This window comes from Acanthochromis polyacanthus, chromosome 17 (assembly GCF_021347895.1).
Source record: "Acanthochromis polyacanthus isolate Apoly-LR-REF ecotype Palm Island chromosome 17, KAUST_Apoly_ChrSc, whole genome shotgun sequence".
Lineage (NCBI taxonomy): Eukaryota > Metazoa > Chordata > Actinopteri > Pomacentridae > Acanthochromis > Acanthochromis polyacanthus.
This window is the reverse complement of record NC_067129.1, coordinates 37,338,044-37,365,886: the sequence shown is the minus strand read 5'-3', so window position 1 is coordinate 37,365,886 and position 27,843 is coordinate 37,338,044. Positions and strand designations below refer to the sequence as shown.

Below are 27,843 nucleotides of genomic sequence, written 5' to 3'. Positions count from 1 at the left end.
CCATCTCTCGCTACATTTTCCCATGACTCGTGAACAAGATCCCGAGATACTTAAACTCCTTCGCTTGGGGAAGCAACTCCCCCCCAACCCGGAGGGAGCAATTCACCGGTTTCCAGCAGAGAAATATATATGTATACACATACACCGGGCTTTGCAAAAGTTCTGTTACACTCGGTTTCATGATCTTTAGAGATGTTTGCATGTCGGAGTGACCCCTGCCCTGACCCCTGACCCTAATCTTAAAAGTCTAACCTTAGCCCTGACAAATCTCTACTGGTAGGATTGGAGTTTCTACTGGTAGAGATTGCGATCGCAATCTTCTTGTTGAAAAATATGGTCTCAAAGTTTTTAATGACTGTCAGTCACCTCCAAAAGTATTAGAACAGCAAGTTCAATTCCCAGGAAAGATTACCTTTTCTTTGAACCCTCCCACTTGGAGGTGACTACGTATGTGTATATCATGGTAGAGACTGCGATTTGGTAGAATTGGAGTTTCTACCAGTAGAGATTGCGATTGGAGTCTCTACCAGTAGAGATTGCGATCGCAATCTCTACCAGTAGAAACTCCAATCCTACCAGTAGAGATTTGTCAGGGCTAAGGTTAGACTTTTAAGATTAGGGTCAGGGGTCAGGGCAGGGGTCAGATTTTAAGGTCAGGGTTAGTTAAGGTTAGGGTCAGGGGTCAGGGCAGGGGTCAGATTTAAAGTTCCATCTCTACTGGTAGAGATTACAATTGCAAACTCTACTGGTAAAGACTCCAATCGCAATCTCTACTGGTAGAAACTCCAATTCTACCAAATCACAGTCTCTACCCTGACATATATATATATATATATATACTCACACGCAAAAGAAACGTAAGTTTCTTGTACCCGATGAAAAATTAAATTTGGTTTCCCATAACAAAAATGCATTTGGTACTTTGTGGTGCATGGTGTGTTCTTAACATTTTCTGTTGCGTTTTGTAAGGTTGGTGTGAAAACCAAAACCGGAAAACGAATCGTGGCAATACACCAATGCATTGATGATGTGGACATGATTCACACTTTGCACGTGCAATTGAATATGCACGATTTATCGACACCTTCAGTGGGTATAAATGTCATTCAAGATCATAGGCATTTCACTTACTGTTTAACTATGCCACGCTTAAACCAAATTGAGAGGAACCAAGCCATCGGACGTCTGCAAGCTGGAGAGTCTGTCCGAGACATTGCCCGTCACTTTAATGTCAACATCACCACCATTTACCGTCTCCAGCGTCGATACACCACCACACAGAGCACCGATGACCTTCCCCGAAGCGGACAGACTCTCCAGCTTGCAGACGTCCGATGGCTTGGTTCCTCTCAATTTGGTTTAAGCGTGGCATAAACAGCAAGTGAAATGCCTATGATCTTGAATGAAATTTATACCCACTGAAGGTGTCGATAAATCGTGCATATTCAATTGCACGTGCAAAGTGTGAATCATGTCCACATCATCAATGCATTGGTGTATTGCGACGATTCGTTTTCCGTTTTCACACCAACCTTACAAAACGCAACAGAAAATGTTAAGAACACACCATGCACCACAAAGTACCAAATGCATTTTTGTTTTGGGAAACCAAATTTAATTTTTCATCTGGTAAAAGAAACTTGCGTTTCTTTTGCGTGTGAGTATATATACATATATTTTACACACACATACATACACACACACGCACACATATATATATATATATACATACACACACACACACACACACACACACATATATATTCCATTTAGGAAATTATAAATATATATAATGTAGAATTCTGAATATATAGAATGAAGGTCTGAATATATTGAATGAAAATCCGAATATAGAGAATGAAAATCCGAATGTATGGAATGAAAGTCTGAATATATATAACGTTCAGATTTTCATTATGTATTTTATATGCAGCCTATTTCAGTCTTAAGTCTAGTGTTTGTTAATCTGAGTCTGATCCAGTGTGGTCTAGATATGAAAAAAATGCTATTAAATGTCTTGCTTTCCACTTTCACAAACAGAATAAAGGTTGGACAATTTGGGAGTGAGGTTCAAACGACATTAAGGCTTTGCAGAAAGCAACTAAACACGGTTTTTAAGAGACCAAAGACAGCAGGGCTGGACCCGAACATCCAGATATCTGAATATTCGGTAGTTACAGTGGTATCTGAATACGTATATTGAGAAAAAAACAGAAAATGTAATCATAAATTTCCTATTGTGATTTAAGAATTCAGATATTCTTAATTTCAGACATAATTTTTCTTCATCCTGAAGGAAATGCTTGTACCAGATATTGCGGAAAAAAACATCAACATTAAAATACATGCACAACTTATGAGAATAGCAATGAGATATACACACGATACATTAGTACAAATAAAAATACATGAGCTAAAATAAAGGTAACATAGAAAAGAGTCTCTCTAGGAATTCGCGATGTTGCGATCGGGCGAAATCAACCAATCTCCGCAAATTTTGCGCGGCGTAAGTTATACGTAAGTTATACCATTACATTTTTTGAAGGTAGTCACCTTTAACAACTAACATTTCAAAAAGAACAAAACATACATAATACTACCATTGGAATGACTACTAATACTTGTATCCCAATTTAAAGTACTGAAAAGCAAAACATGATTTTGACATCACCCGTGCCATTTTGAGTAAGAATATCTCAGTAACTACAAATATAACCTTGCTGCTTTTTTGTACAGTGATAGACGACAGATAGAACTGTCTTGTAGAAAAATTTGGGGTCTCTGGTACCTGTCCCACATTGAGATTTTTGCCCCCCAAAATAGCCAATTTAAAATCTCGTCCAACTTTGGGAGCTCATATTTTCCAAACTGAGGTACCTAGAAAGCTCCAGTTTGCTAAGTTATCACACAAGTTTGTGTAGAATGGAACCCAGGGGTGTTAGAACACTTCTGTGCAGTATTTCTAGTACTTTTAAGGTCCCAAACTCCACTCGTGAGTAGGTGTCTCTTAATTTGTTAGCATTTTTAGCAAGCCCCCACGGCCTGCAGAGCGTAGGGAAACACCTGGGGATGTTGGTGGGGCACTAGCTACATGCAGAGGCCTTGTTTACCAACTTACAGCTCTCTGGTATGTTTAGAGGCTGAGAAATAACCACTGAAAGATGCAAAAAATGCTGGCGAGGCTTTTAATAGCCCAAATTCTGAAAATTTCAGACCCCCACAACTCAGAAACTATTTGAGCTACAGGGCTACAATTTTGCATAGAAAGTACTTTTGTGACTATCTAATGGCATACAAATTTAGGACTAATTTGAAAATGGTGCGGCAACCACCATCTGGTGAAACCACACGGAATGACCCAAGGACCAAATGATTAGACTTAGGCAGTGATACGGCTTAAAGTTTGGATCCACGAATTTGTTAAGGATTCATAGAGGCACAGCGTCTGATAGCAGCACGGTAACCATGGCAATTCAATTCAATTCAATTCAGTTTTATTTATATAGCGTCAATTACAATCAAATTGTCTCAAGATGCTTTACAGAACCCATATGCCTGACCCCCAGAGCAAGCCCAAAGGTGACAGTAGCAAGGAAAACACCCTTTCAACAGGGAAAAAACCTTGAGCAGAACCCGGCTCTATATAGGGGGGACCCATCTGCCTGCTGGCCGGGCGGGTTGAGAGGGACAGAGGAGGGCAAGGGGGAGGGATGGGAGAAGAGGGAGGGGTGGAAAAGCAAGGAAAATACAACACACATTTGGATACATGTATGACAAGATATGTGACTCAAACAAAATATAAGCTGATATTGAAAACTGACTCATAATTTACTCTTATGATGTACGGCTCTGACATTAAACATACTACATATATAGCTAGCAGTAAAATTCAAACAGCAACAACAACAAGTGAACGCTACCTCAGCGGCCTGCTGACGATCACACGATTGTGATCCTACAACAAATCTACCACTGTGGACGTATCGGAAATGACAAGGGACAACTGAACATGCAGAACACACACCTGTGTTCAGCACAAGGTCAGGTAATGAACAGTCTTGGTTTAGTACTGCGCTCTCTCAGTGCTGTTTTTGTTAATTGATGTGATAAGCCGTTAGCGTGTGTGTGAACACCTGTGTGCCAGGAAGTGAAATAAACTTTTTAAGCCACTGACAGATATGTCCAAATATGATTCATTCAATAGTAAATTATCATTTTGTGCCGCAAATCTACCAACCATGTCACATTAAACCAGTATCTGGCTGCTGCTAATGTCCCACTGTGGTGTGCCAGGTTTTGTGGAAATGGGTTGGAATTTCGGAATAAATATAGTCAATTACAGACTTCCAGTATGGCGACGAGCTGAGTGGACGTGCTCTAACCAGCTCCGCTACCCTGTTGGCTAAATCCTTCTTATATACTGCTTTTAATTCTGAGAAACACCTCCAGTTCGATAGATAAGTTTGGGGTAATGCCAGCGTCACAGAAAAAAACTGTGAAGGGCGAAATAGAACTCTTCAAGCAACTTTATCGGACTTCGCGGCGTCCAACACGAGGAAGAAGTCCCCAGCTAACGCTAAAGCTATGGATTCTCCCAAGACCAGTGCTAGCCCAACTCCGGAGATGATGTCTGAGGAAAGCAGTGACCGGGCGACGGAGGAGTCCGGCCCTACACCCACTGCCATCCTGACTGCTATTAATGCTAATCAACAGCTCCCACCCACTGCACCGGACTGTAGTGGAGCTGAGCAGCTCCTTTAGCACAAGACTCAGACACCCTCAGTGCAAGAAGGAGCGCTACCGCAGGTCCTTCATCCCCCCTGCCATCAGACTGTATAACACTACTGTGTAGTTATTATGTGCAATATTTATTATCTTGTTCTTGCACTTTCATGACTTTTGCACTCCTGTTTTTTGTTTTTGTTTCTAAGAGCCCTGTAATGTTAAATTTCTCCTTTGTGAGATTAATAAAGTCTATCTTATCTTATCTTATCTTAATGACATGAAAACGGAATTTGCCTCCAGGTTTGATGCCATATTATCTGCCATTGAAGGGGTCAGGAAAGACATCACTGACTGTGCGGAGCGCGTCACGGAGGCAGAGACAAGGATCTCCACTACTGAAGATAATGTGGCTTTGCTCCAAACAAAGGTGCAAGTCCTAGAAACCAGAAATAGAGACTTGGAGGAGAAATTACTAGATCTGGAGACCAGAGCAAGGCGTTCAAATTTGAGGCTCGTCAATCTACCGGAGGGAGCGGAGGGTGAAGACGCGTGTGCTTTTCTGGAGAATTGGCTCCCAGACGCACTGGATTTGCTGCCGGGGCGCACCGAACTGGTGGTGGAGAGAGCGCACAGGATGGGGCCAACGGCGCACAACAATATTGCACCCCGAACGCTGATAGTGAAGTTCCTGAGCTCCAGGGATAAAGAGCTGGTGATGAGAGCAGCCAAAGCAAAAAGAGAAGTGCACTGCAGGAATCAGACGGTGAGGTTTTACCAGGATGTGGCGGCAGGTGTCCACAAGAAGCAGAAGGAATATGACAAGGCGAGACGGCAGCTCCACGCAATGGGACTCCGATACGGCATCATCCCACCTGCCCGACTGATTGTGACTTTTAAAGAACGATCCCACATCTTTAACAATCACGTCGAAGCGGAAGCCTTCATTAAACGGATCGGGTCAGAAGAGGGAATGGACTGAACTGTGGAGAAATAGTCTGGGATCCACGGCTTCATAAAGTAAAGAGTGAATAGGTAAACCGTGTTTTTGGTTGCTGTCACCTTGGTACCTTAAAAATACCCACTTATTCATGTTCTTTGAGTGATACACTGAGATCAGAGTGTGAAACTTAATTTAATTATGAATATAAGGAGGTTGTTCTTGAAAGAAAAATGTTTTCTTGTTGTATGGTAGCATAAGCGGGTAAGGTTAGTGTAATACAACTTTTTTGTGTGTTTTTACTAGTTTAGTGATTTGTTCACCTGTGACGTCTACCTGGAAGTTTAAAGTTTATGGGGAAAGTATTCAGGCTAAGTGTTCTGGATGTGGGTGAGGGTTCGTGTGTTGTGTTTGTCATTAGTGTTATTCATGTCCGTTTTTGGTTGATTCTTTGTTTTTTTTTTTTCAAACTCAAATTTTTGGGGAGTATTACTGTACATACTACAAAAATGTCCAGCGAGATAAAAATTAAAATGACTTCATGGAACTGCAGGGGGTTAGAAAAACAAGTCATGAACAGGTTAAAATCAATGCAGTCCAATATTGTGTTCCTTCAGGAAACACATTTGATGTGCAATGATCTAAAAATTAGGAGGAGATGGAGAGGCAGTGTCTTTTCTGCTTTGTTTAGCTCTCAATCCAGAGGTGTCACCACCTTGGTCCACGAGTCAATACCTCTTCAGGTAAATAAGGTTATTAAGGACAAACTTGGACGATATCTTATCATGCAAGGTAAATTACTAAATGAGCAAATTATCTTGGTGAACATCTATGCACCGAATACTGATGACCCAAACTTTTTTCAGAATATATTCCTTATTTTGTCCTCTCTCCCAGGTAATTATGTGGTGGCAGGCGATTTTAACTGCACATTAGATGCGGCGAAGGATAGGAGCTCTGGAACTGAATCTCACATTCGTAGTCAGGCAGTTATACAACATTTCATGAAAGAATTGGTCTTAGTAGATGTCTGGAGAGAAGAAAACCCGGATGATGTAAGCTTTTCGTGTTACTCGGGTGTGCATAAATCATATTCGAGAATTGATTTTTTTTTAAATATCTGCAGAGTTAAGGTATAAAATCAAGGAATGTTTTTATGATACTATCGTAATTTCAGACCACGCTCCAAACTCTCTGATATATCAGGACTCAAAACTAGTGAAAGATGCTAAGATTTGGCATTGCAAACAAAAATGGCTGACCGATCCCAGTTTTGTCTCCTTTCTGGATGAACAAATTAATTTATATTTCGAAACTAATACAACAGAAACCTCAGCAAGTATAAGATGGGAGGCCTTTAAGGCCTTTCTTAGGGGCCAAATAATCTGCATCACTAGCTCGAAAGCAAAATCGACTTTTCAAAAAGTAAAAAACCTCGAGACTAAAATAAAGGAGATAGAAATTGAGTGTTATTGAAGTCACCAGAAGCTCACCAAAGGTTACTACTGCTGAGAGCACAATACAACAAACTATCTGCATCAAAAGCAACGGCCAGTCTGCTGCGACTCAAGCAGTCCTTCTACGATCAGGGTGAAAAATCTGGGAAAGTTCTTGCATGGCGTCTGAAACAACCATAGAGCGAAAGAGCCATCACCTCACTGCAGAGTGATCAAGGAGAAACCATTGTAGATCCAACAGAAATTAATGACTCCTTTAGAAAATTTTATGAGGGTCTTTATTGTTAAGAAATAACTGATGAAACTTCAAAACTACAGAGGCTTCTAGACAATATAAATATACCAGAAAATTTTAGGACTGAGTTGGATAAAGATATTACACTAGAAGAATTATCTGCTGCAATTGACAGTATTAAAGCAGGGAAAACCCCTGGACCCGATGGCCTCCCAATCGAAATATATAAAAAATTTAAAAATAAATTACTGACCCCGATTTTAGAAATGCTTACAGAATCCTTCCGAAACGGTACCTTGCCATCGTCTCTGAGAGGAGCATTAATTACTCTGCTCCCAAAGGAGGGTAAACCAATGAATAAATGTGAAAACTGGAGACCCATCAGTCTACTAAATGCAGATTTGAAAATACTCTAAGATTTTGGCAAAGAGAATTGAAGTAATTATAACTAAGATAATTGGGAAGGACCAGAACGGCTTCATTCGTGGCAGACAAGGCTTTCATAATGTCAGAAAGACTTTGAACATTCTGTACCACCAAAAGGGGGCTCCAGACACTGCTTTACTGTCTGTCGACGTGTAAAAAGCGTTTGACAGGGTGGAGTGGTCCTATCTGTTTGAGATTCTGGGACGTTTTGGGTTGGGAGATAATTTCTGTAATTGGATAAGGTTACTCTATAAGGACCCATACGCACAGATTTTGACCAATAGTAATATTTCAAAAACTATCCTAATAAATCAGGGATGTAGACAAGGGGACCCTTTGTCTCTGCTATTGTTTATTATGGCAATTGAACACCTTGCAATTGCAGTGAGGGCACATGATGGCTTTGGAATTGGCATAGGACAGACAGAACACCGTTTAGCCTTATACATGGATGACATAATAGTTTTTCTCAAAAATACTAACAAATCCATCCCAGCCCTGTTAGACTTGATTGGGGAGTTTGGAAAAATTTCTGGTTATAAGATCAATAAATCTAAAACATCTATTATGTTACTAAACCAGGCAGATAGGGAAAATTCAACCGACGTCACTGCACAATTTAAAGTCGTCAATAGCTTCTCTTACAGTGCCTTGTGAAAGTATTCGGCCCCCTTGAACTTTTCAACCTTTCGCCATATTTCAGGCTTCAAACATAAAGATATAAAATTCTAATTTTTCATCAAGAATCAACAACAAGTGGGACACAATCGTGAAGTGGAACGAAATTAATTGGATATTTGAAACTTTTTTAACAAATAAAAACCTGAAAAGTGGGGCGTGCAATATTATTCGGCCCCCTTGCATTAATACTTTGTAGCGCCACCTTTTGCTGCAATTACAGCTGCAAGTCGCTTGGGGTATGTCTCTATCAGTTTTGCACATCCAGAGACTGAAATTCTTGCCCATTCTTCCTTGCAAAACAGCTCGAGCTCAGTGAGGTTGGATGGAGAGCGTTTGTGAACAGCAGTCTTCAGCTCTGCCCACAGATTCTCGATTGGATTCAGGTCTGGACTTTGACTTGGCCATTCTAACACCTGGATACGTTTATTTGTGAACCATTCCATTGTAGATTTGGCTTTATGTTTTGGATCATTGTCCTGTTGGAAGATAAATCTCCATCCCAGTCTCAGGTCTTTTGCAGACTCCAACAGGTTTTCTTCCAAAATGGTCCTGTATTTGGCTCCATTCATCTTCCCATCAATTTTAACCATCTTCCCTGTCCCTACTGAAGAAAAGCAGGCCCAAACCATGAGGCTGCCACCACCATGTTTGACAGTGGGGATGGTGTGTTCAGGGTGATGAGCTGTGTTGCTTTTACGCCAAACATATCGTTTTGCATTGTGGCCAAAAAATTCCATTTTGGTTTCATCTGACCAGAGCACCTTCTTCCACATGTTTGGTGTGTCTCCCAGGTGGCTTGTGGCAAACTTTAAACGAGACTTTTTATGGATATCTTTGAGAAATGGCTTTCTTCTTGCCACTCTTACGACTGATTGTTGTCCTATGGACAGACTCTCCCACCTCAGCTGTAGATCTCTGCAGTTCATCCAGAGTGATCATGGGCCTCTTGGCTGCATCTCTGATCAGTCTTCTCCTTGTTCAAGGTGAAAGTTTAGAGGGACGGCCGGGTCTTGGTAGATTTGCAGTGGTCTGATACTCCTTCCATTTCAATATGATTGCTTGCACAGTGCTCCTTGAGATGTTTAAAGCTTGGGAAATCTTTTTGTATCCAAATCCGGCTTTAAACTTCTCCACAACAGTATCTCGGACCTGCCTGGTGTGTTCCTTGGTCTTCATGATGCTCTCTGCACTTTAAACAGAACCCTGAGACTATCACAGAGCAGGTGCATTTATACGGAGACTTGATTACACACAGGTGGATTCTATTTATCATCATCAGTCATTTAGGACAACATTGGATCATTCAGAGATCCTCACTGAACTTCTGGAGTGAGTTTGCCGCACTGAAAGTAAAGGGGCCGAATAATATTGCACACCCCACTTTTCAGTTTTTTATTTGTTAAAAAAGTATAAAATATCCAATAAATTTCATTCCACTTCACGATTGTGTCCCAATTGTTGTTGATTCTTGACAAAAAATTAAAATTTTATATCTTTATGTTTGAAGCCTGAAATGTGGCGAAAGGTTGAAAAGTTCAAGGGGGCCGAATACTTTCACAAGGCACTGTATTTAGGTATTGAAATCCTTCCACAGCTGAACAATATAATAGAAACTAACTATAGACCACTTTTGCATGTGATCTCAAATTCGATGGGCTGCCTTACCAATGTCGTTAACAGGGAGGATAAACATTCTCAAAATGAATGTTCTTCCTAAACTTTTGTATTTATTCCAAAATTTACCGCTGCCTATTTATTTTAATTTCTCAGTTGAAAACACTTTTTATCAGATTTCTCTGGAACAATAGACGCCCCAGGCTGCGTCTGTCACTGTTGTACCTGCCCTATGATAGAGGCGGACTAAAGTGCCCAAACCCACTCTGGTACTATTGGGCAGCGCAGCTGAGAACGCTGATGTTTTACTTCTTTGAGGAGAATGTGCCACTGTGGAGAGAAATGGAAGGTGACACACTGAAGCTGCCTTTGCCCATTTACATGTATTCAGCTGACTTTAAGAAACTTAAAAAGAACACCAAGAATCCCATAGTTAAAAATGTAATTAGTGTCTGGCAACAAGTTAAGAAATATTGCAAAATAGTTGACTCACTCTCATTATTTAGCCCAATATGGGGAAATGATCTCTTTCCCCCAGGAGGAGGTGAGGGGGGTTTAAAAGTTGGGCTGATCAAGGATTACAAAAAATAGGAGATCTTTATAGCTCCGAGGATAATCATCTGTTGTCTTTCGATGAAATTGTGGTCAAACATGGCTTAGCTCATAACCAATTTTTGAGATATCTACAACTGTGGGATTTTATTAGAACTCAACAGAATCAGTTCTTGTCCATTCCAAGCCTGTCAATGCTAGAAGAAATGATGGTGAAAGAGTGCCAGGGGAGGGGCTTGATTTCCAAATTATATAATAAGTTAGTTGATGAATCTGCAGAATCCTTAATAAATAAGCTTGAGTCCTGGAGAGAGGACCTACAGGAGAATATTTCCACTGAGGAGTGGGAGAAGGCATGCACCAAAGCTCAGTTGCAAACAGTGAACACCCGTTTAAAATATCTGCAGTACAATTGGCTGATGCGATTATATATGACTCCTGTTAAATTGAATAAATTCTATAACACAATACTGGATGTTTGCATAAAATGTAACAAAGAAAAGGGCACAACTTTTCATTGTTTGTGGCAATGCTCTCAGATAAGGATATTTTGGGAAGAAGTGAAAGTGCATTGAGGAAATACTAGAAAAAAAATATATACTTGGATCCAAAAATATTCTTAATGGGTATCTACCCAGCTAACTGTAACATAAGGAAGAAACATCAATTATTTTTAGATATAGGCCTGTTGTTGGCCAAGAGAGTCACTGCCTTAGCTTGGAAGCAGGTGGATAGACCAAGGATAGGTAGATGGCTTTCTGAATTAACAGCAACTCTGCCCTTAGAGATTACGTATGCAATCAAAGGTACACAGCCCATTTTTGACAACATTTGGGGTCCATTTATAAATTTTCTTGCAAATAAAGATGTGTCTGGTTTGGTGGAAACATCTGAGGATGACCCTTAGCCCCCTGCAGCTCTCTTGGGAAAATGTTTACTGTTTGGAGCAGTTTGACCATTTCATACACTACCTAATGTATGTGTAAGGTATATCTGTGAGCAGGCTTAGTGTGTGGCTGGTGTCGTACTTACTCTCCCCCATTTGTATACTATTTTATCTATATTATTTGATTCTTCTTGTTTTATTATTATTGTTGTTTATTTTATTTATTTATTTTTATTTTAGTTGATGCTTTGTTGTTATGCCTTTGGCAATTGTAACACTGTTCTACTCGTTTGAGGGCATCATTGTACGTGTTATGTGTCTGAAAATGAATAAAGACATTGTTGGAAAAAAATATAGTCAATTACAGTGTTGAAACATGTTCTACAAGCTGGAAAAAATGCAGCGTTTAGCAACTGTTACTGTCTCCCTCAACTTCACAACAAATAAGTTTAAAACATCGCAACTTTTATCGCAATTTTTTAGAAATGTTGCCGTGAATTCAGGCATTTTCAGCAGCAACAATCACAATAAACACCCGCGAAATCCTGGAGGGACTGAAAAGATTGTAGTAATACTGGAAATTCTATGTTAATGGCAAAAATTGACCCTTTCTGGTAGTTTATAGATTTACCAAGTAGCAAAAAGTGGTATTCACACTCTATAAAAACATAATTAAAGGAGAATATTAAATCCTGCTTCGTACGATGTTCAGGAAATCATCACAAATTCAGGAATTTTCAGATTACCAATATGTGCATTACATAAACACGTGACCTCTAGTCATGCAGGTGGCAGTTAGGTGGCTTAAGTCTGAGGCGTGCGGCTTCAAATCAAAACAGTGTCTCTGCTCGGTTGTACTTGATGTTCGATTTATGGACAGCAGTTGCAGATAAGTATCATTCACTCCATACATTAAGTGTCCTATAAACATTCACCTGTTTGACATGGCGCGGAGTATGGTCGAAAACTGTTTGGCTTCCTTTCAACAAACTACACACCTGCTTTCATTCATTCATTAGCAGGTATACATGCTGTCCCCTTCCTACAGAGCACAAACCCGTGGTTCCTAAAGGCACACCCACATAGTCACACCAAAACTAACAATCAATACAAATTAATCATACTTTGGCTCCAATAATGCGTGTGTGTGTGTGTGTGTGTGTGTGTGTGTGTGTGTGTGTGTGTGTGTGTGTGTGTATTGAAATAAAACTTGTAACATGTACAATCATTGCCTCAGTAAAAGTGACCAAGTGGGTAACTTTCATGGTGATATCCACCTGTAGTGTCTCTGGGTTTCAGTGAGCTGATGTTCTCTTTACAATCAACATCGGTCACAAAGCTTCAACACTGAGGAGGAATATATTCGCTCTTGGGAAACATGAGAGAGGGAGGCCATCGGGACCTACCTCAGTCTGGATTACTGGGTTCACTGGTTTGGAGAAACCTCTTCCTCCTCTCCCATCAGTAGAGATAAAAAATGCCAGCTGCATGTTCAGGTGCTTCTAAGATCCTTTCTACCACAGTGGATCAAGTGTATCAAACTTGTGTAGGGATCCAGCAGGATGCCAAGATCTCCACAAGCATTTTCCACGGATCAAAATCATCTTTGCCATTACTGAGCAATGCTGGTGGAGGTTTGTCTACCCAAAAAGACGGACAAAGCCTAGTGCTTTATTACCAATGTGATGGCTACCTTTAATAAAAGTACAGAACAAAACTCTGAACAAAAGCTGTCAAATGAATATAGTGGCTAAAAGTGCAATACTCCTCTGAAATGTAGCAGAGTAGAAGTATAGGTAGCATAAAATGGAAATAGTCAAACAGAATGAATATCTATCTATCTCTCTCTCTATATATATATATATATATACACACACACATATTTTTATTTGATTTTTTTTCAAAATCAAGAGGATAAATATAATTTCACTGCTAGCCATCACTGCCCCCTAGTGATTAAAAATCAGATGAAAAAGCCGAAACATGCTGACAGTAAAAGACAGAACACCTCACTAATGTTTTCAATTTGAAGTTTAATGTTAATTCCATGCTGTGTTTCAGTAAGAATACAGATGGTACTTGTGGCTCCGGTGAGAATATCCAGTAGTACAAATCAGATTCACGTTACACATACTGAACAGAAGGAAGAGAGGAAATGAGAGGAAAGAGTTGAGACAAGGAAACCTGAAAGAGTCAGGGGAGTAAAGATACAGCAGGCCTCTATTTCCCAAACTGTTTTTATATAGTGCCAATGCAAAACTGCATTACATTACAATCAAAGAGTGTTGAGCATTCCTCTCCCGCACACCCACCCACCCACACACACACACCCACACACACACACACACAGTCTGTTAAAAAGCCACTACCTAACTACCTGCCATTAGCAAAAGCGCTACAGCCTCGCAGCACAATACTTGGTCCAAGAGCGGACAAGAATAGAGGTCAGAGTGATGCTCGGAGAAGGGGGACATTCTGATGTTGCCATTTTTAAAAAATTAACAAAAAAAAACCCACAAATGTGTTGAAGGAGCAGGTTTGGTAACCACAAAGTAAAGAGGGCACTTAGTTCTTCCAAAAACCTTTAACACATCCCTTTTAAGCCTTCCTTTGTGGTAACTGATAACTGAAGTGTTTCAGAAGTGACAAAAGCATGGACAACATATTGTTCAAAACACACATATACAGGAAACAAAAAAAAGATGAACACCAGAGTGTTGTTTTTAAATAAACCCTTGCATATGAGTATTACAAATACAGGCAAGCATACTTGGCAACAGATGATACAGCAATGTAAAGCAAAATAAAAACAGTAAAAGAGGACGCAAACTTGAGAGGGATAGTTATGTTTCTTTGAAGTGGGCTAGCATGACATACGTGTTCATAGTGTTTATTACCTACAGTAGACGATCAGCACCACAAGAAGCTAAGTGATGTACTGACATGGACGGAGGCAGCAGCAAAATGTCTTTCAGCAACCTCAAAAGTACAATCAGTTTGCTATTAGAGTATTTTCATTGCTTTACAGCAGTTTTCCTTTAACTGTTCTATCACTCTCTTTAGAGCCACCAGACTCCTTTGACAAAAACAGTAATTTGACCCTGTTGAACACATCAGTTACTGGTCTGCTGCTATGTTACTTTGGTGTTTTAACATGTAAGCTAGAATCTGAACTAACGTGTGAAAGTGCCAAAGTCACGCAGCCGTAAACCAGCAACTCCCCCTTTCTGTGTGGTGAAATTACAGTTTGTCTCAAAGGAGCTTGGTGGCTTTGAAGAGAGTGATTTAAAAGCTTCAGTTTCTGGATGGACTGCAAGGTGAAGCAGTGAAAATACTCTGAATATTACATACACTTTAAGTGATTTTTCCCCCCCTAGGTGGCACATTTTGCTGCTGACCCCATCCATAGCAGTTCAGAGCTCAGCTTCCCTGCCTGTTTCTCCAAACTGGGAGTGCTGATGTACCTCATACAGCCCCACTTCAAAGAAAACCCACCTATCCCTTTTAAATGGTACAGGCTTGCAAAAGGAGTCATCAAAACAAGGTAGAACCCCTGGGTAGTGGAGATGAAGACCCGAATGGGCCCTGGGGGGCACCAGAAGATGACGTGCATATGAGGAGAAAAGGTGAGACAGATGAGTAGAAATGGAGGGGAAGGCAGAGAAAAAGTGTAGGCTGCAGTATCAACCCAGTTAAAGACTGTGGCTGGGGACAGGAGCTAGTGCTGGGAGGAGAGAAATAAGAAGAGGAGGAGGAACAAGAGGAGGATGACTGTTCATCTTGTGTTGTTCAGTCGCACTGGGCCTCTTCCTCCGCATCTTGCAGTGCTTCTTTGTTCTGTTCTTCACCTGAGATCAAGACAAAAATGTGGAATAATGACGAAGATGTTGATATCTCTACACTCAATTAGACATTTCAAGGCTGCATCCACAAATGAGAAAACACAAAAACAAACAGCAGTAGTCAGATTAAAGTTTCAGACCTTTATTCCCTAATAATTATTAATCAGTTAATTGCTGTTAACCATTTAATCGACTGGAACATACTAATCGATAACTCAGAAAACAAGGCACGTGTACTTTACCTGCAGCACCTAGTTTGGCCACCAGGTGGAGCCTCTTACTGTTAACTGAGATGGAAGACCAAAGTTTGTTGGCTTAAATTTTAATGCCATTTTAGTTGTTTGGTTTGAATTTTGATTTCTGTGGATGGGAGAGGTGGATTTCAGTGTTATGTTATGGTGGATTCTGATGGATGGATTTTAAGAAAATCCATCCATCAAATGGTAACACCAAAACCAACAATGAAAAGATCCTACAAATAAGAAAGTTGATTTTCACTTTCCTGAGATGTGAAAATGGCGACTCCTATTCACCTGTGAATCAACTATAGAGCCTTTGTTCACCATAATGATGCAACACGTGGTCTAGTGTAACTGTAGCTGAGTTTACAATGCAAGTTTTTATTAAGTTAATGAAAACCTCAAAATCTGAAAACTTCCTCAATTTCTCTGAAAAAAATTTTCATACAGGCTTAAGGTGGTTTTTAATTTTTTCACAAATAAGTTGAAGAATTGCATCATGGAATACGGAAAATCCTATTTTTGAAGAGGTTCTGACATGTCCAACACTTAATCCAAACAACTGATCAGCCGTTTCTGCTTGTTTCATTATTTAATCTCCACAGCATAAAACATGGCCGATATCAAAGAATAATTACAACTAATCCAATTGAAAACAATTCCTTGAGTCTTTTTTTCCATTTTATTCTCATAAATGCCAAGGTTTTGGTTGGATTTAATGAGTGCATTTAATTACATATTACATTTTTTGCAAATTTTAAACATTAAATTTCAGAAAACTTGGAAAGCAAAACATAACTTTTAATCAACCAGTGAAATTTAAATTATATTTGAACTTAATTTGTTATATTGGTACACAATGTACAAAATTTTACAATGCATATCTTTAAAGTGTCAAAATAAGTTCTCTCATACTCTCATCTCATCACTCTCTCATACTCCGAGTCAGAAATCTCCACTTCTGCAATATCTTCATACGCCAAATATCATCCATAGCCTCGTTTGCAGAATATTTTATTCCTCAGAAAAAAGACAAACTGTCTTTCTCCAGTTTTTGACACCATTTTCATCTGAAAATACATCTGTATTAATAAAAAAATCTCTGTACAATCTTTGACTCTAATCTGTCAACAAAATGTAACTAGAATTTTGAGGTTGGCTTTATCCGAGGTTTACATTTTTGTTCTGGAGATTTATGCAAGTTGAAGCATACTGAATGAGATAATCCCTAATTTACACATTTAAACATACAGTTTCACAAAATTTGTAAAACATAAAAAATTATTGTCTTTTTGGGAAAGTTTCAAGCGGATGTCTGTTACTTCTCATTTTCACTTGCAGTGTTTCACCTTAGAAAGTGCACAGCTAATTTTGTCTAACAAATGTGTTGACCAGTGGATAAGTCAGTCATGCTAAAAATAACCAACATTTACAATTAAAGTGCTGCGTTCACCACCAACTGTGTTAACATGCAAGGCCAGTGAGTTAATTCAACAGTGTCTTCCATACAAGCTCAGTCAGATTTACTAAGGGGTAAAATGTCTCGTGACCCTGTGCAACTGGTTGCTTAGAAAGGTTACTATAGAGACAGCACAGCCATCCGGGTAATGAAGAATTAAGAGGCAGAAATATCAAAATGCTTGAGAATCCATCATGATTAAAACAGAAACTGTAACAGTGCTCATTAGCATCACAGCTTACAGGGATGTGAGATAGCCGCAGGAGTCGGAGCAGGGGCCTCCAATGCTGCTACTGCACTTTGTTATATCGCACTTCAGTTAAAGCTGAGGTTTCCAAACTCTGCTGAAACCAGACATGATCTGTATGCAGTGACGCTGATGTGCACAGTGAAGAAGCAAGGTGTCCACAAGCTCTCTGGATTAAATATAAGGCTGGAATTATTTGTATTTTTTCCCCCCCACTGTGGAGGAAATTTAATTTATATTTCTATATTTCATTTGTTCAGGCACTTGCCAATTGCAAACCATTAGATCAAGACTTGTGAAAATCATAGAAACTCTTTGAAGACAGTCAAAAAATATACAGAATCTGATCTTTAATTTACAAACTAAAGTTGCAAATAGCTACAACTGTAGTTGTGTTGTTTGGTAGGAAGCCAAAAAGAAATTTCTTAGTTAAATTCTCTGAAGCCCAAAACAGGTTTGAAAACAGTGTTGTTTTTGGCAGCAAATTTAGATTTAGTCTTAGTCTTTTGGACGAAATCCTTATTCTATTTAGTCACAATTTAGTCATTTCTATAAGTGATAGTTTTAGTCCAGTTTTAGTTGACGAAAACTCAAAAGGTTTTAGTCCAGTTTTAGTCTAGACGTATTAGCCTTTTAACAAATTACGTATTATTAACCTCACTGACAAAATGACATTGGAATCAATGTTCATTACTCCAAAAAAAGCCAACAAAGATACTCCTCCTTCAGGACTTGCGGGTTTATTTTTTAGAATTTCTATGCAAAAATGAGACAGAACAAACTCATTTATACATTAAAGCAACAGACAAAAATCCCTGCACACTCTACAGTATGTATAACAGTAACACGCATGACAGTCTGACAAAGGTAATAAATTGGGTACAGTGAGGTAGGCTTTAAGTTATACCATCAAATATGAAACAAACCTGCCACTTGAAATTTTGGAACAAAGTAAAATGGTTAACCCCTGAATGCAAAAAAAACAAACCCTGTAAACACTGTTTTGGGTCTTTAAAGCAGGAACAAATAGAAACAACAATGTTTAGCAACATCAATAGAGGGGGCCTCTACCCCTAGTGCAGTCTCACAGGAGGTGCGATCACAATCACAGTGGCATATCTACATCTGTGCTAATAGTAGTAACAGCTTGCTGTTAACAAATCTAGCCTATCGACCTCGATTCAGTTTGAGGAAGGCGCTTCGCTCTAAAATGGCCTTTGCTCTGTTTCGACGACCACGACTGAGGTCACCTGTAACGCTAAAGACCCTCTCAGCAAATGCCTGAGATGCTGGCATTGCAAGAAGATCTAAGGCGATAGGTTTCAGGCTCGGATAAACAGAATCTCCCTGTGCAGCCCAAAATTCAAGAGCAGTCTCTTCATTTATAGGCTGTGATAACTGTTCCTTGAATTTCTTAATCCTCCTTGACACACGGCTTTGAGAGGCTAGGCCAGGATGGCCGGCCTGCTTTTGACAAAAATTTGAATCTGGACCGCTTTCTCTGTGGTTCCTCTTTTGATTCTTGGTTGCCCTCCACTGGCTCCTCATCTTCAGCCTCCTCTTCCTGTATTACTGGTGGCACCAATTGAGCAATGTAATCTACTTTTCCCAGAAGCACCTCAATTTGTTCATCATTTTCAAGGAGTGCTTCAGGTGCAACTGTCGGGTCAAGAAAACATGCAGCAGCGAGTGGTGAAAAATTAAATTCTTTGACCAGAGTTAGTTGACAACAGCTGCAGCAGTCGCTCAGTGGCCATTGATGACTTGGGGAACATCTTGACGAGCCCTCTAACTTTGCCCAGCAGTCGGCTGACACTTGCATTTTTCTGGATAATGTTCACCACAAGTTGCAGTGTGTGAACAACACAGGGGGTCCTATCTATGCCTCCAAACCTAGGTAGATAAGACAGAAAAAACAGAAAAAGAAAGACTTCATAAACACTATGCAATACAATCAACAATTATCAAAAGTGACTATAACTTAGTATAGCTCAAAGTAACTGACATACTGAAAATGCGAATTAAGAGCAAATAAACAATTTACGTTTGGTCCGCTACATCCACATCAGAGTCATCGATGTCACTTGTCTCGATGGATTCATCTTCAGAGCTGGTGGGACCATCCTGTTGATTAGTTTTGAATGCTGCAACCATATTGCTTCCATTATCAGTTATGACTGTCAGAATTTTGTGTTGTGGTATTCCCCAGTCCTCTGCGCATTGGTAAACACAGGTTTTTATACACTCCGCAGTGTATGGGTGAGCGATCTGGTCAAGTCTCAGCAAAATGTGCTGTGCTTTGTTTTCCACAGTGCAAAAATAGCTTGCACTAATTGCCAGAAATGATGCTGCAAGTCCTTTTTAGGTCCATACACACGTGGACAAAATTGTTGGTACCCCTCAGTTAAAGAAGGAAAAACCCACAATTCTCACTGAAATCACTTGAAACTCACAAAAGTAACAATAAATAAAAATTTATTGAAAATTAAATAATCAAAAACAGCCATTATTTTTGAATTGTTGATTAACATATTTAAAAAAACAAACTAATGAAACAGGCCTGGACAAAAATGATGGTACCTCTATAAAAGATTGAAAACTATTTGACCAGAGTGACATGATTAACTCAGGTGTGTCATTTAATTGACATCACAGGTGTTTCCAAACTCATAATCAGTCAGTCTGCCTATTTAAAGGGAGACAAGTAGTCACCCTGCTGTTTGGTGAAAAGGTGTGTACCACACTGAACATGGACAACAGAAAGCTAAGGAGAGAATTGTCCCAGGACATCCGAAAAAAAATTATAGACAAACATCTTAAAGGTAAAGGCTATAAGACCATCTCTAAACAGCTTGAAGTTCCTGTGACAACAGTGGCTCATATTATTCAGAAGTTCAAGACCCACGGGACAGTAGCCAACCTCCCTGGACGTGGCCGCAAGAGGAAAATTGATGACAAATTGAAGAGACGGATCGTTCGAATTGTATCCAAAGAGCCCAGAGCAACCTCCAAAGAAATTAAAGGTGAACTCCAAGGCCAAGGTACATCAGTGTCAGATCGCACCATTCGTCGTTGTTTGAGCCAAAGTGGACTTCATGGGAGACGACCAAGGAGGACACCACTGCTGAATAAAACTCATAAAAAAGCCAGACTGGAATTTGCAAAAATGCATGTTGACAAGCCACAAAGCTTCTGGGAGAATGTCCTTTGGGACAAACCAAACTGGAGACCAAACTGGAGCTTTTTGGTAAGGCACATCAACTCTATGTTCATAGACTCAAAAACCAAGCATACGAAGAAAAGAACACTGTCCCTACGGTGAAACATGGAGGAGGCTCAGTAATGTTTTGGGGCTGCTTTGCTGCATCTGGCACAGGGTGTCTTGAAAGTGTGCAAGGTACGATGAAATCTGAAGACTATCAAGGCATTCTGGAGAGAAATGTGCTGCCTAGTGTCAGAAAGCTTGGTCTCAGTCGCAGGTCATGGGTCTTCCAACAGGACAACGATCCAAAACACACAGCCAAAAACACCCAAGAATGGCTGAGAGAAAAGCGTTGGACTATTCTAAAGTGGCCTTCTATGAGCGCAGATCTGAATCCCATTGAACATATGTGGAAGGAGCTGAAACATGCCATTTGGAGAAGACACCCATCAAACCTGAGACAACTGGAGCTGTTTGCTCATGAGGAGTGGGCCAAAATACCTGTTGACAGCTGCAGAATGCTCATTGACAAATACAGAAATCGTTTAATTGCAGTGATTGCCTCAAAAGGTTGTGCAACAAAATATTAAGTTATGGGTACCATCATTTTTGTCCAGCCCTATTTCATTAGTTTGTTTTTTTTAAATAATTATGTTAATCAACAATTCAAAAGTGATGGCTGATTTTGATTATTTAATTTTCAATAAATTTTTATTCATTGTTACTTTTGTGAGTTTCAAGTGATTTCAGTGAGAATTGTGGGTTTTTCCTTCTTTAACTGAGGGGTACCAACAATTTTGTCCACGTGTGTATGTCCAGCCCAATTGTTACTTTGCGTGCTGTGGCAAGCCTGTCTTTGTACTTTTGTTTTTCATCCTCATAAATTTTGTCAACTAAGTTGTTTATTTTTGTTCTTTTGGGTATTGTCAGCCTCTTATCAAAGGTCCTCATGAGGATGAAACCTTCATCCTCAACTGTGCTAGCAGGTAGACCAGTACGTCCAATCCAAAGAGCGATTGCCTGTTCTTTGGCTCGTTGTGCCAGTGAGTCTGACTTATATTTGGATCCTGCAGCAAAGGCTGCCTGGATAGATGACTGTGCCCTGTTGTCCTTTGGACAACCAGGTCTCTCTTTAGGGGTTATGGTCTCCGGGATCTGGACGAGGAAAAACAGAGGGGGATACAGTTACCCTATCTCTGTATAGAAAGTACATGTCCCATAAAGATCTCCAGGTGAATACAAAACAAGCACACGTACGTGAACGTATAATATTTTAAATACACACAAATGCAAATGTATATATACATGCACACACACACACGTACACACACACACGCACACACAGTGGGTATTGAAATTATTCAGACCCCTTGAAATTTTTCACTCTGTTATTGTAGCCATTTGCCAAAATCAAAAATGTTCATTTTATTTCTCAATGTACACTCAGCACCCCATCTTGACAGAAAAAAACAGAAATGTACATTTTTTTGCAAATTTATTAAAAAAGAAACACTGACATATCACATGGTCATAAGTATTCAGACCCTGTGCTCAGTATTGAGTAGAAGCACCCTTTTCAGCTAGTACAGCCATGAGTCTTCGTGGGAATGACGCAACAAGTTTTTCACACCTGGATTTGGGGATCCTCTGCCAATCTTCACTGCAGATCCTCTCCAGTTCTGTCAGGTTGGATGGTGAACGTGGACAGCCATTTTGAGGTCTCTCCAGAGATGGTCAATTGGGTTTTGGTCAGGGCTCTGGCTGGGCCAGTCAAGAACGGTCACAGAGTTGTTCTGAAGCCACTCCTTTATTTTAGCTGTGTGCTTAGGTTCATTGTCCTGTTGAAAGGTGAACCTTTGGCCCAGTCTGAGGTCCTGAGCACTCTGGAAGAGGTTTTCCTCCAGGATATCTCTGTACTTGGCCGCATTCATCCTTCCTTCAATTGCAACCAGTCGTCCTGTCCCTGCAGCTGAAAAACACCCCCACAACTCTGCCATAAAGCCCCAAATGGTGGAGGGCTGCAGTGATAGTTGACTTTGTGGAACTTTCTCCTTTCTCCCAGCTGCATCTCTGGAGCTCAGCCACAGTGATCTTTGGGTTCTTCTTTACCTCTCTTACCAAGGCTCTTCTCCCACGATTGCTCAGTTTGGCTGGACGGCCAGGTCTAGGAAGAGTTGTGGTCGTCCCAAATTTCTTCCATTTGAGAATCATGGAGGCCACTGTGCTCTTTGGAACCTTGAGTGCTGCACAAATTCTTTTGTAACCTTGGCCAGATCTGTGCCTTGCCACAATTCTGTCTCTGAGCTCCTTGGGCAGTTCCTTCCACCTCATGATTCTCATTTGCTCTGACATGCACTGTGAGCTGTAAGGTTATATAGACAGGTGTGTGCCTTTCCTAATCAAGTCCAATCAGTTTAATTAAACACAGCTGGACTCCAATAAAGAAGCAGAACCATCTCGAGGAGGATCAGAAGAAATGGACAGCATGAGAGCTAAATATGAATGTCGCTGCAAAGGGTCTGAATACTTATGACCATGTGATATTTCAGTTTTTCTTTTTTAATAAATTTGCAAAGAAATTGTACATTTCTGTTTTTTTCTGTCAAGATGGGGTGCTGAGTGTACACTAATGAGAAATAAAATGAACTTTTTTGATTTTGGCAAATGGCTGCAATGACAGAGTGAAAAATTGCAAGGGGTCTGAATACTTTCCATACCCACTGTATATAAATATAAATATATATATATATATATATATATATATATATATAAATATATCTCTTACCACCTCTCAGTTCTCAATAATAACGTGTGTGAGTATCCTTCTAAGATATCATATGTCGGTATTTCATTGCTTAAAACCCAAGCAATCAAAAAACTAACCGATAATAACTGTTAAAAAGACAAAGTAAACACACAGAGATCACATTTTAAGTTTCAGACAGTCACCCCAACATGAGTCACAATGCCAATGCATCAAATTTGCTGCCCGGCCAAAAATCCCTGCACATTCGACACCTAACAGTAACACACGTGATAATGAATTGACATTAGCGAAAACAAGCTAACATTAGCCTCATGTTAGCAGCCCATGTGCGTCAGGAGTTATGTGCAAAACTTTTAGCATACTATGATATTTATCACAAGCCAACTCTCGACTAACACCGTATGTTCACAGGACTTGTTGTAACTTACCTTCGAAAAAATGTCAGCATGGTGTGCCTTCAGGTGCCGCTTAAGATTCGTCGTATTCTTGCCACCAAGTTTGCAGCCACATTTACCAGCTTCTTCAACAACACATTCCATTTTTCTTTCTGCTGCATGCTATTCAAAATGTTTCCACAGGTCGTCCCGTTTTTTCCTCCCACCAACCCCTGACGCTGCCATGGTCCATCAAAAATCTCTGTGTGAGGTGCGCTGTGCATGCGTGGCCAGTCATTGTACAAGTACAGCACGCAGGCGCATCTGCATCGCTAACAACAGGCAGAAACGTCGTGCATTTTTGGACATCTTAGCGACCATCCATTAACGTTTTCGTCCAGTCTCATCTCTTGAACGAAAACTAGCACACGTCTCGTCATGTTTTGGTCATCAGAGAGCCGTGTTTATTTCGTCATGAAAAAAAAGGGGCGTCAACGAAGTAATTTCATCATCATCATCATTAACGAAAACAACACTGTTTGAAAAGAATGTTCATTTAATTTTTTTTTAGAAATAGACCATTTACCCCTCAGAAGCTGTAAAAACAGAAATAATCAGCTTTCCAACAATCCAAAAGCATGGAAACATTAGGAGAACTGACATCAGTGCAGCTTGGCTCAGACATAGGAAACAGAGGATCAACTTGTCAGCAAGTTATTAGAAGATACAGTCAGCACGGTGAAATACCCCTCTGGAATTGTGCAGAGAAGTGTGAAAACACTGTTGTAAAAACATAAGTCATGAATTGTTGATGGTATGTAGAGCCACCATTTTTTTTTCCAATTTTTGAAAAATAAATAGTCAAATTTAACTTCTTTTTCTTTTCTACACAATTTCTGATCCTGCAACTATGTCATATTCTTGAAAAGACATTTTCCGAGTTCTCTCTGCATTCTAGCCATGGTTGTACTGTTTACATAATGGAAGGAAATTTATACTGCAGTGAAAAATGAACCCTAAATGAATAAAAATGTCACAGGAGCAAAAAAAAAAAATCCTTAAAACTGTTTGGAATTCACAGAGTTTATACAAATTAAACTGAACTAATAATAACCCCAACCTGTAGCTAAAAAAACTATAAACTAAATGAGCAGCAGAGGACATAAAACGTAGATGGATACTCATAGAATTTTAACTACTTGTTTCAAAATTTTTAACTGATGAATAAAACATGTAACCGTGACTATTGTGCATTCAATGTGCTGCAATGAGCTGATTTTTTTTTTTAGAAAAGAGCCTCTGCTGCAAAAAAATAAAAGAAACTCAATCAAGCAGCTTGGAGAGAAAACATTAAACACAAGACTAAAGTTTCAGCTGGTCTGTGATGGAACTAAATTTAATAAGCAGATGATCTGCCAGATAATCTGCCAGTGATGACAGTCATTTTAATCAGTCAGGGCTGGCTATAAATGACAAACAACAGGGCCATCATGTTTTAACATTAGTTCTTACTTTTAGAAACTAACAGACAAAAGATGGGAGATTACAGTTTGCAATATCTGGTTGAACGCTCTCATTGGGACCCAACTATTGTTTCATGACACATGGGAACATGTTATGATCTGACGAGAGATAAACTGAGGAACGGTGAGAGGTAAGCACAGCCTTGCGTGATCGAAAGTGTTGCGGACACTCTGGAGACACTAAAAACCCACAGCACTCGAGTTCCACTCGGGCAGAAAAGGGTGGAAAAGGAAGCAATACGGTAAGACAAAGTACAGTCATGTGTAGTAACTGAAAGGCCAAACCAGTTGGTGCTGTGAGGAAGTTAATGAAGGATGTTAGGGTGGTGAGGCAGGAGTGACAGCTGAAGGTAGAGGAGGATAAAAAGTCCAAGGAAGGAGCAATGACTTACAAAATACACTTCTATAACAGAAGAAGGAAGGAGGGCTGTCCTTAAGAATCTAAAGAGGAATGAGGGGAGATGGAGAGTTAGAGAAGAGTGAGAGTACTGAAAAGAGGTGAGAGATACTTCAGATTATAGAGAAATCACTGTGCTCAGAGGGAAAGTGTGGGAAACTTAAAGTTTTTAGATAGCATCTAACATTAACAATGGTTCAGAAACCTTCTCTGCAAAATTCTGGAACACATTACCAAATGACATTAACAGGATAGCAGATGTAGAAACGTTTACAGCAAAAGTGAAGCACTGGCTGAAAGAACAACCAAGAATGTACCCACCTATGAAAACTATAAGGTCTGTCTGTGATTGTGCTTTTGTGTATGTTTGTGTGTGCGTTGGTGGGTGGGTGTTATAGATTTTTCATGTCTGTGTCATTTTTATTTGTGTTGTTGGTCCTTTGACCACTTTTACTTAAAAGCCCAACCAGGGACGGGAGTTGTAAATTAGATCTATGCTACACACTCTATATGAAATGCATCTGTCCGATGATAACTACATGGTCCCTGATTAAATAAATTAATAAGATAAATAAATTAAGACATGCATCTTAGAAATTGCAAAATGGGAGACTCTAAAAATACGATGAAATCAGACAAACTACAACTTATAATAGCGACAGAAGGGAAGCAATTTGGATTTAATACTGCTGGGAGAAGAATAAAATTAAATCGTGAATGATTCTAATTAGGACTAGAATGATACCTTGAGTTATTCGAGTAATTTGATTACTAAAATTACTCGAGGCAAAATTCTCTGAATCCAGGCTTCATGTAATCCAGTATATACACTCAACCCCAGGTCAGTAACTAGTCCGGATTTCATCCTATATGAACTCAGACCTATAAACAACAAAATATAAAGGGATATGAAATTTGATGGGATGCTTTTAATTTAACCAGCACAGCTCTTCTAATGTTTACCAGATCAGAGGACTGAACTACGAAGACAGTTTAACAGTCAGATTTTCTTTGTGCGAGTCAGCTCGACAAAAACTAAAACCTCAGTTCGAATTAACAGGTATGAAGGTTGTTTTCAACTTACTTTGTTAACCCTTTTAAGCTTCAGTCAATTCCAGCCGTTTTCAGTACAAAAAAATCGCTAATATTCTATTTTTAAATAAAAAAAATTACGAAAAATACAGGGACTATTGGACGGGCATCGCGAGGTGCATTTCCTTGAAAATGACCGATTCGGGGATTTTATACCGACTTCAGGACATGTTTTGGATAAAATAGTTTACTGGCTTGTGTCATCTGGATGTAAAAGGTTGGAGTATGGCCGTTTTTTGTGGAATCTTTTTTTGTGTGTGTAATAATAAACCCGGAAATGTGAGTCACGCTGTGTGCATTGAAGCCGTGTATAGAGAACGGATGGATGAATATTCGTTTTTGTCGGACAAATGTGTTTTTCTCACCCGCTGTGGTAATCGCATCTGAAAGTGGTTTATACCGGCGGATTCATGAGAATCTAAGCTTTCCATCGGCGTATAGTGTTTGTATAATCGTGTTTGCAGCCGTCGGACATTCTTGAAATTCCTATGCAAATTAGTAGGTGTACCGCCGGCGGTACACTGAAGCTTAAGGGGTTAACTCAGACTTTCTGCTTCAAACTCGTAACACAAATAGGAGCCTTTAATGCATCATTTGACTTGTTTTCCACAAAATGAACTGATAGTGTTCAGTTGCTTCAGTCAACAGGTTGCTTTAATGGAAAACAATGAGGAAAATAATTTATGACGGTAAAAAGCGCTGCGACTGGAAGTTATGTAAGACAGGAATACTGGCAGAAAACTTGATATATTTAAAGATGATATTGTGTTGAACTATATGTAGGTTTGACACTGTCCTACTGTCAAGGAAATCCCTTAAATTTGTGGCAAAATCCAAGTGAAACTAATGTTAACTTACTGATTGAATACTGTCTAAACAGTTTTCTTATTTGTGGTCTATCAGCTGCAGTACCAGCAGTTGAAACAGCCTTTACTACACTGCATAAGTGCAATACCCCTGTACTAATACACCGCAGATGTCTGCCCGTGTTCCACCATGACGGTTATTTCTGTTGCATGGTGCGCTTATTTCCACTTTTGACACTGTAACATGTGTACCAAGCGCAGAATTCGATTACTTGATTAATCGCTAGAATACTTGATTACAAAAATAATCAATAGCTGCAGCCCTAATTCTAATAGATGCTGCCCATTCAACTAATCTACTGTAAAAAAAAAAAAGGTTCAC

General features: G+C 39.7%; 2 protein-coding genes and 1 long non-coding RNA gene across 6 annotated transcripts in view; 1 reads left to right on the top strand and 2 right to left on the bottom strand.

Annotated features, from left to right (window-relative positions):
• Window positions 1-27,843, top strand: part of LOC110970730 (CLOCK-interacting pacemaker-like) — a 611,892-nt gene that overhangs the window by 112,056 nt on the left and 471,993 nt on the right. The window lies entirely within an intron of this gene.
• LOC110970310 (14-3-3 protein epsilon) overlaps window positions 13,527-27,843 on the bottom strand; it is a 59,216-nt gene continuing 44,899 nt past the window's right edge. For both annotated transcript variants that reach the window (XM_051937702.1, XM_051937701.1), the window contains one exon: window positions 13,527-15,361. In XM_051937702.1, the coding sequence (XP_051793662.1) occupies window positions 15,303-15,361 (59 nt within the window). In that variant the 3' untranslated portion in view covers window positions 13,527-15,302. The remainder of the gene's footprint in view (window positions 15,362-27,843) is intronic.
• Window positions 16,592-27,831, bottom strand: LOC110970312 (uncharacterized). Of its 2 annotated transcripts, XR_007937142.1 has the most exons (3): window positions 23,698-27,831; window positions 19,345-21,657; window positions 16,592-19,193 (listed from the first exon to the last, which is right to left on the bottom strand). It is a non-coding gene; the product is annotated as an uncharacterized LOC110970312 (long non-coding RNA). The 2 variants fall into 2 exon arrangements; XR_002597040.2 differs by lacking the exon at window positions 23,698-27,831 and having other exon boundaries at window positions 19,345-23,112.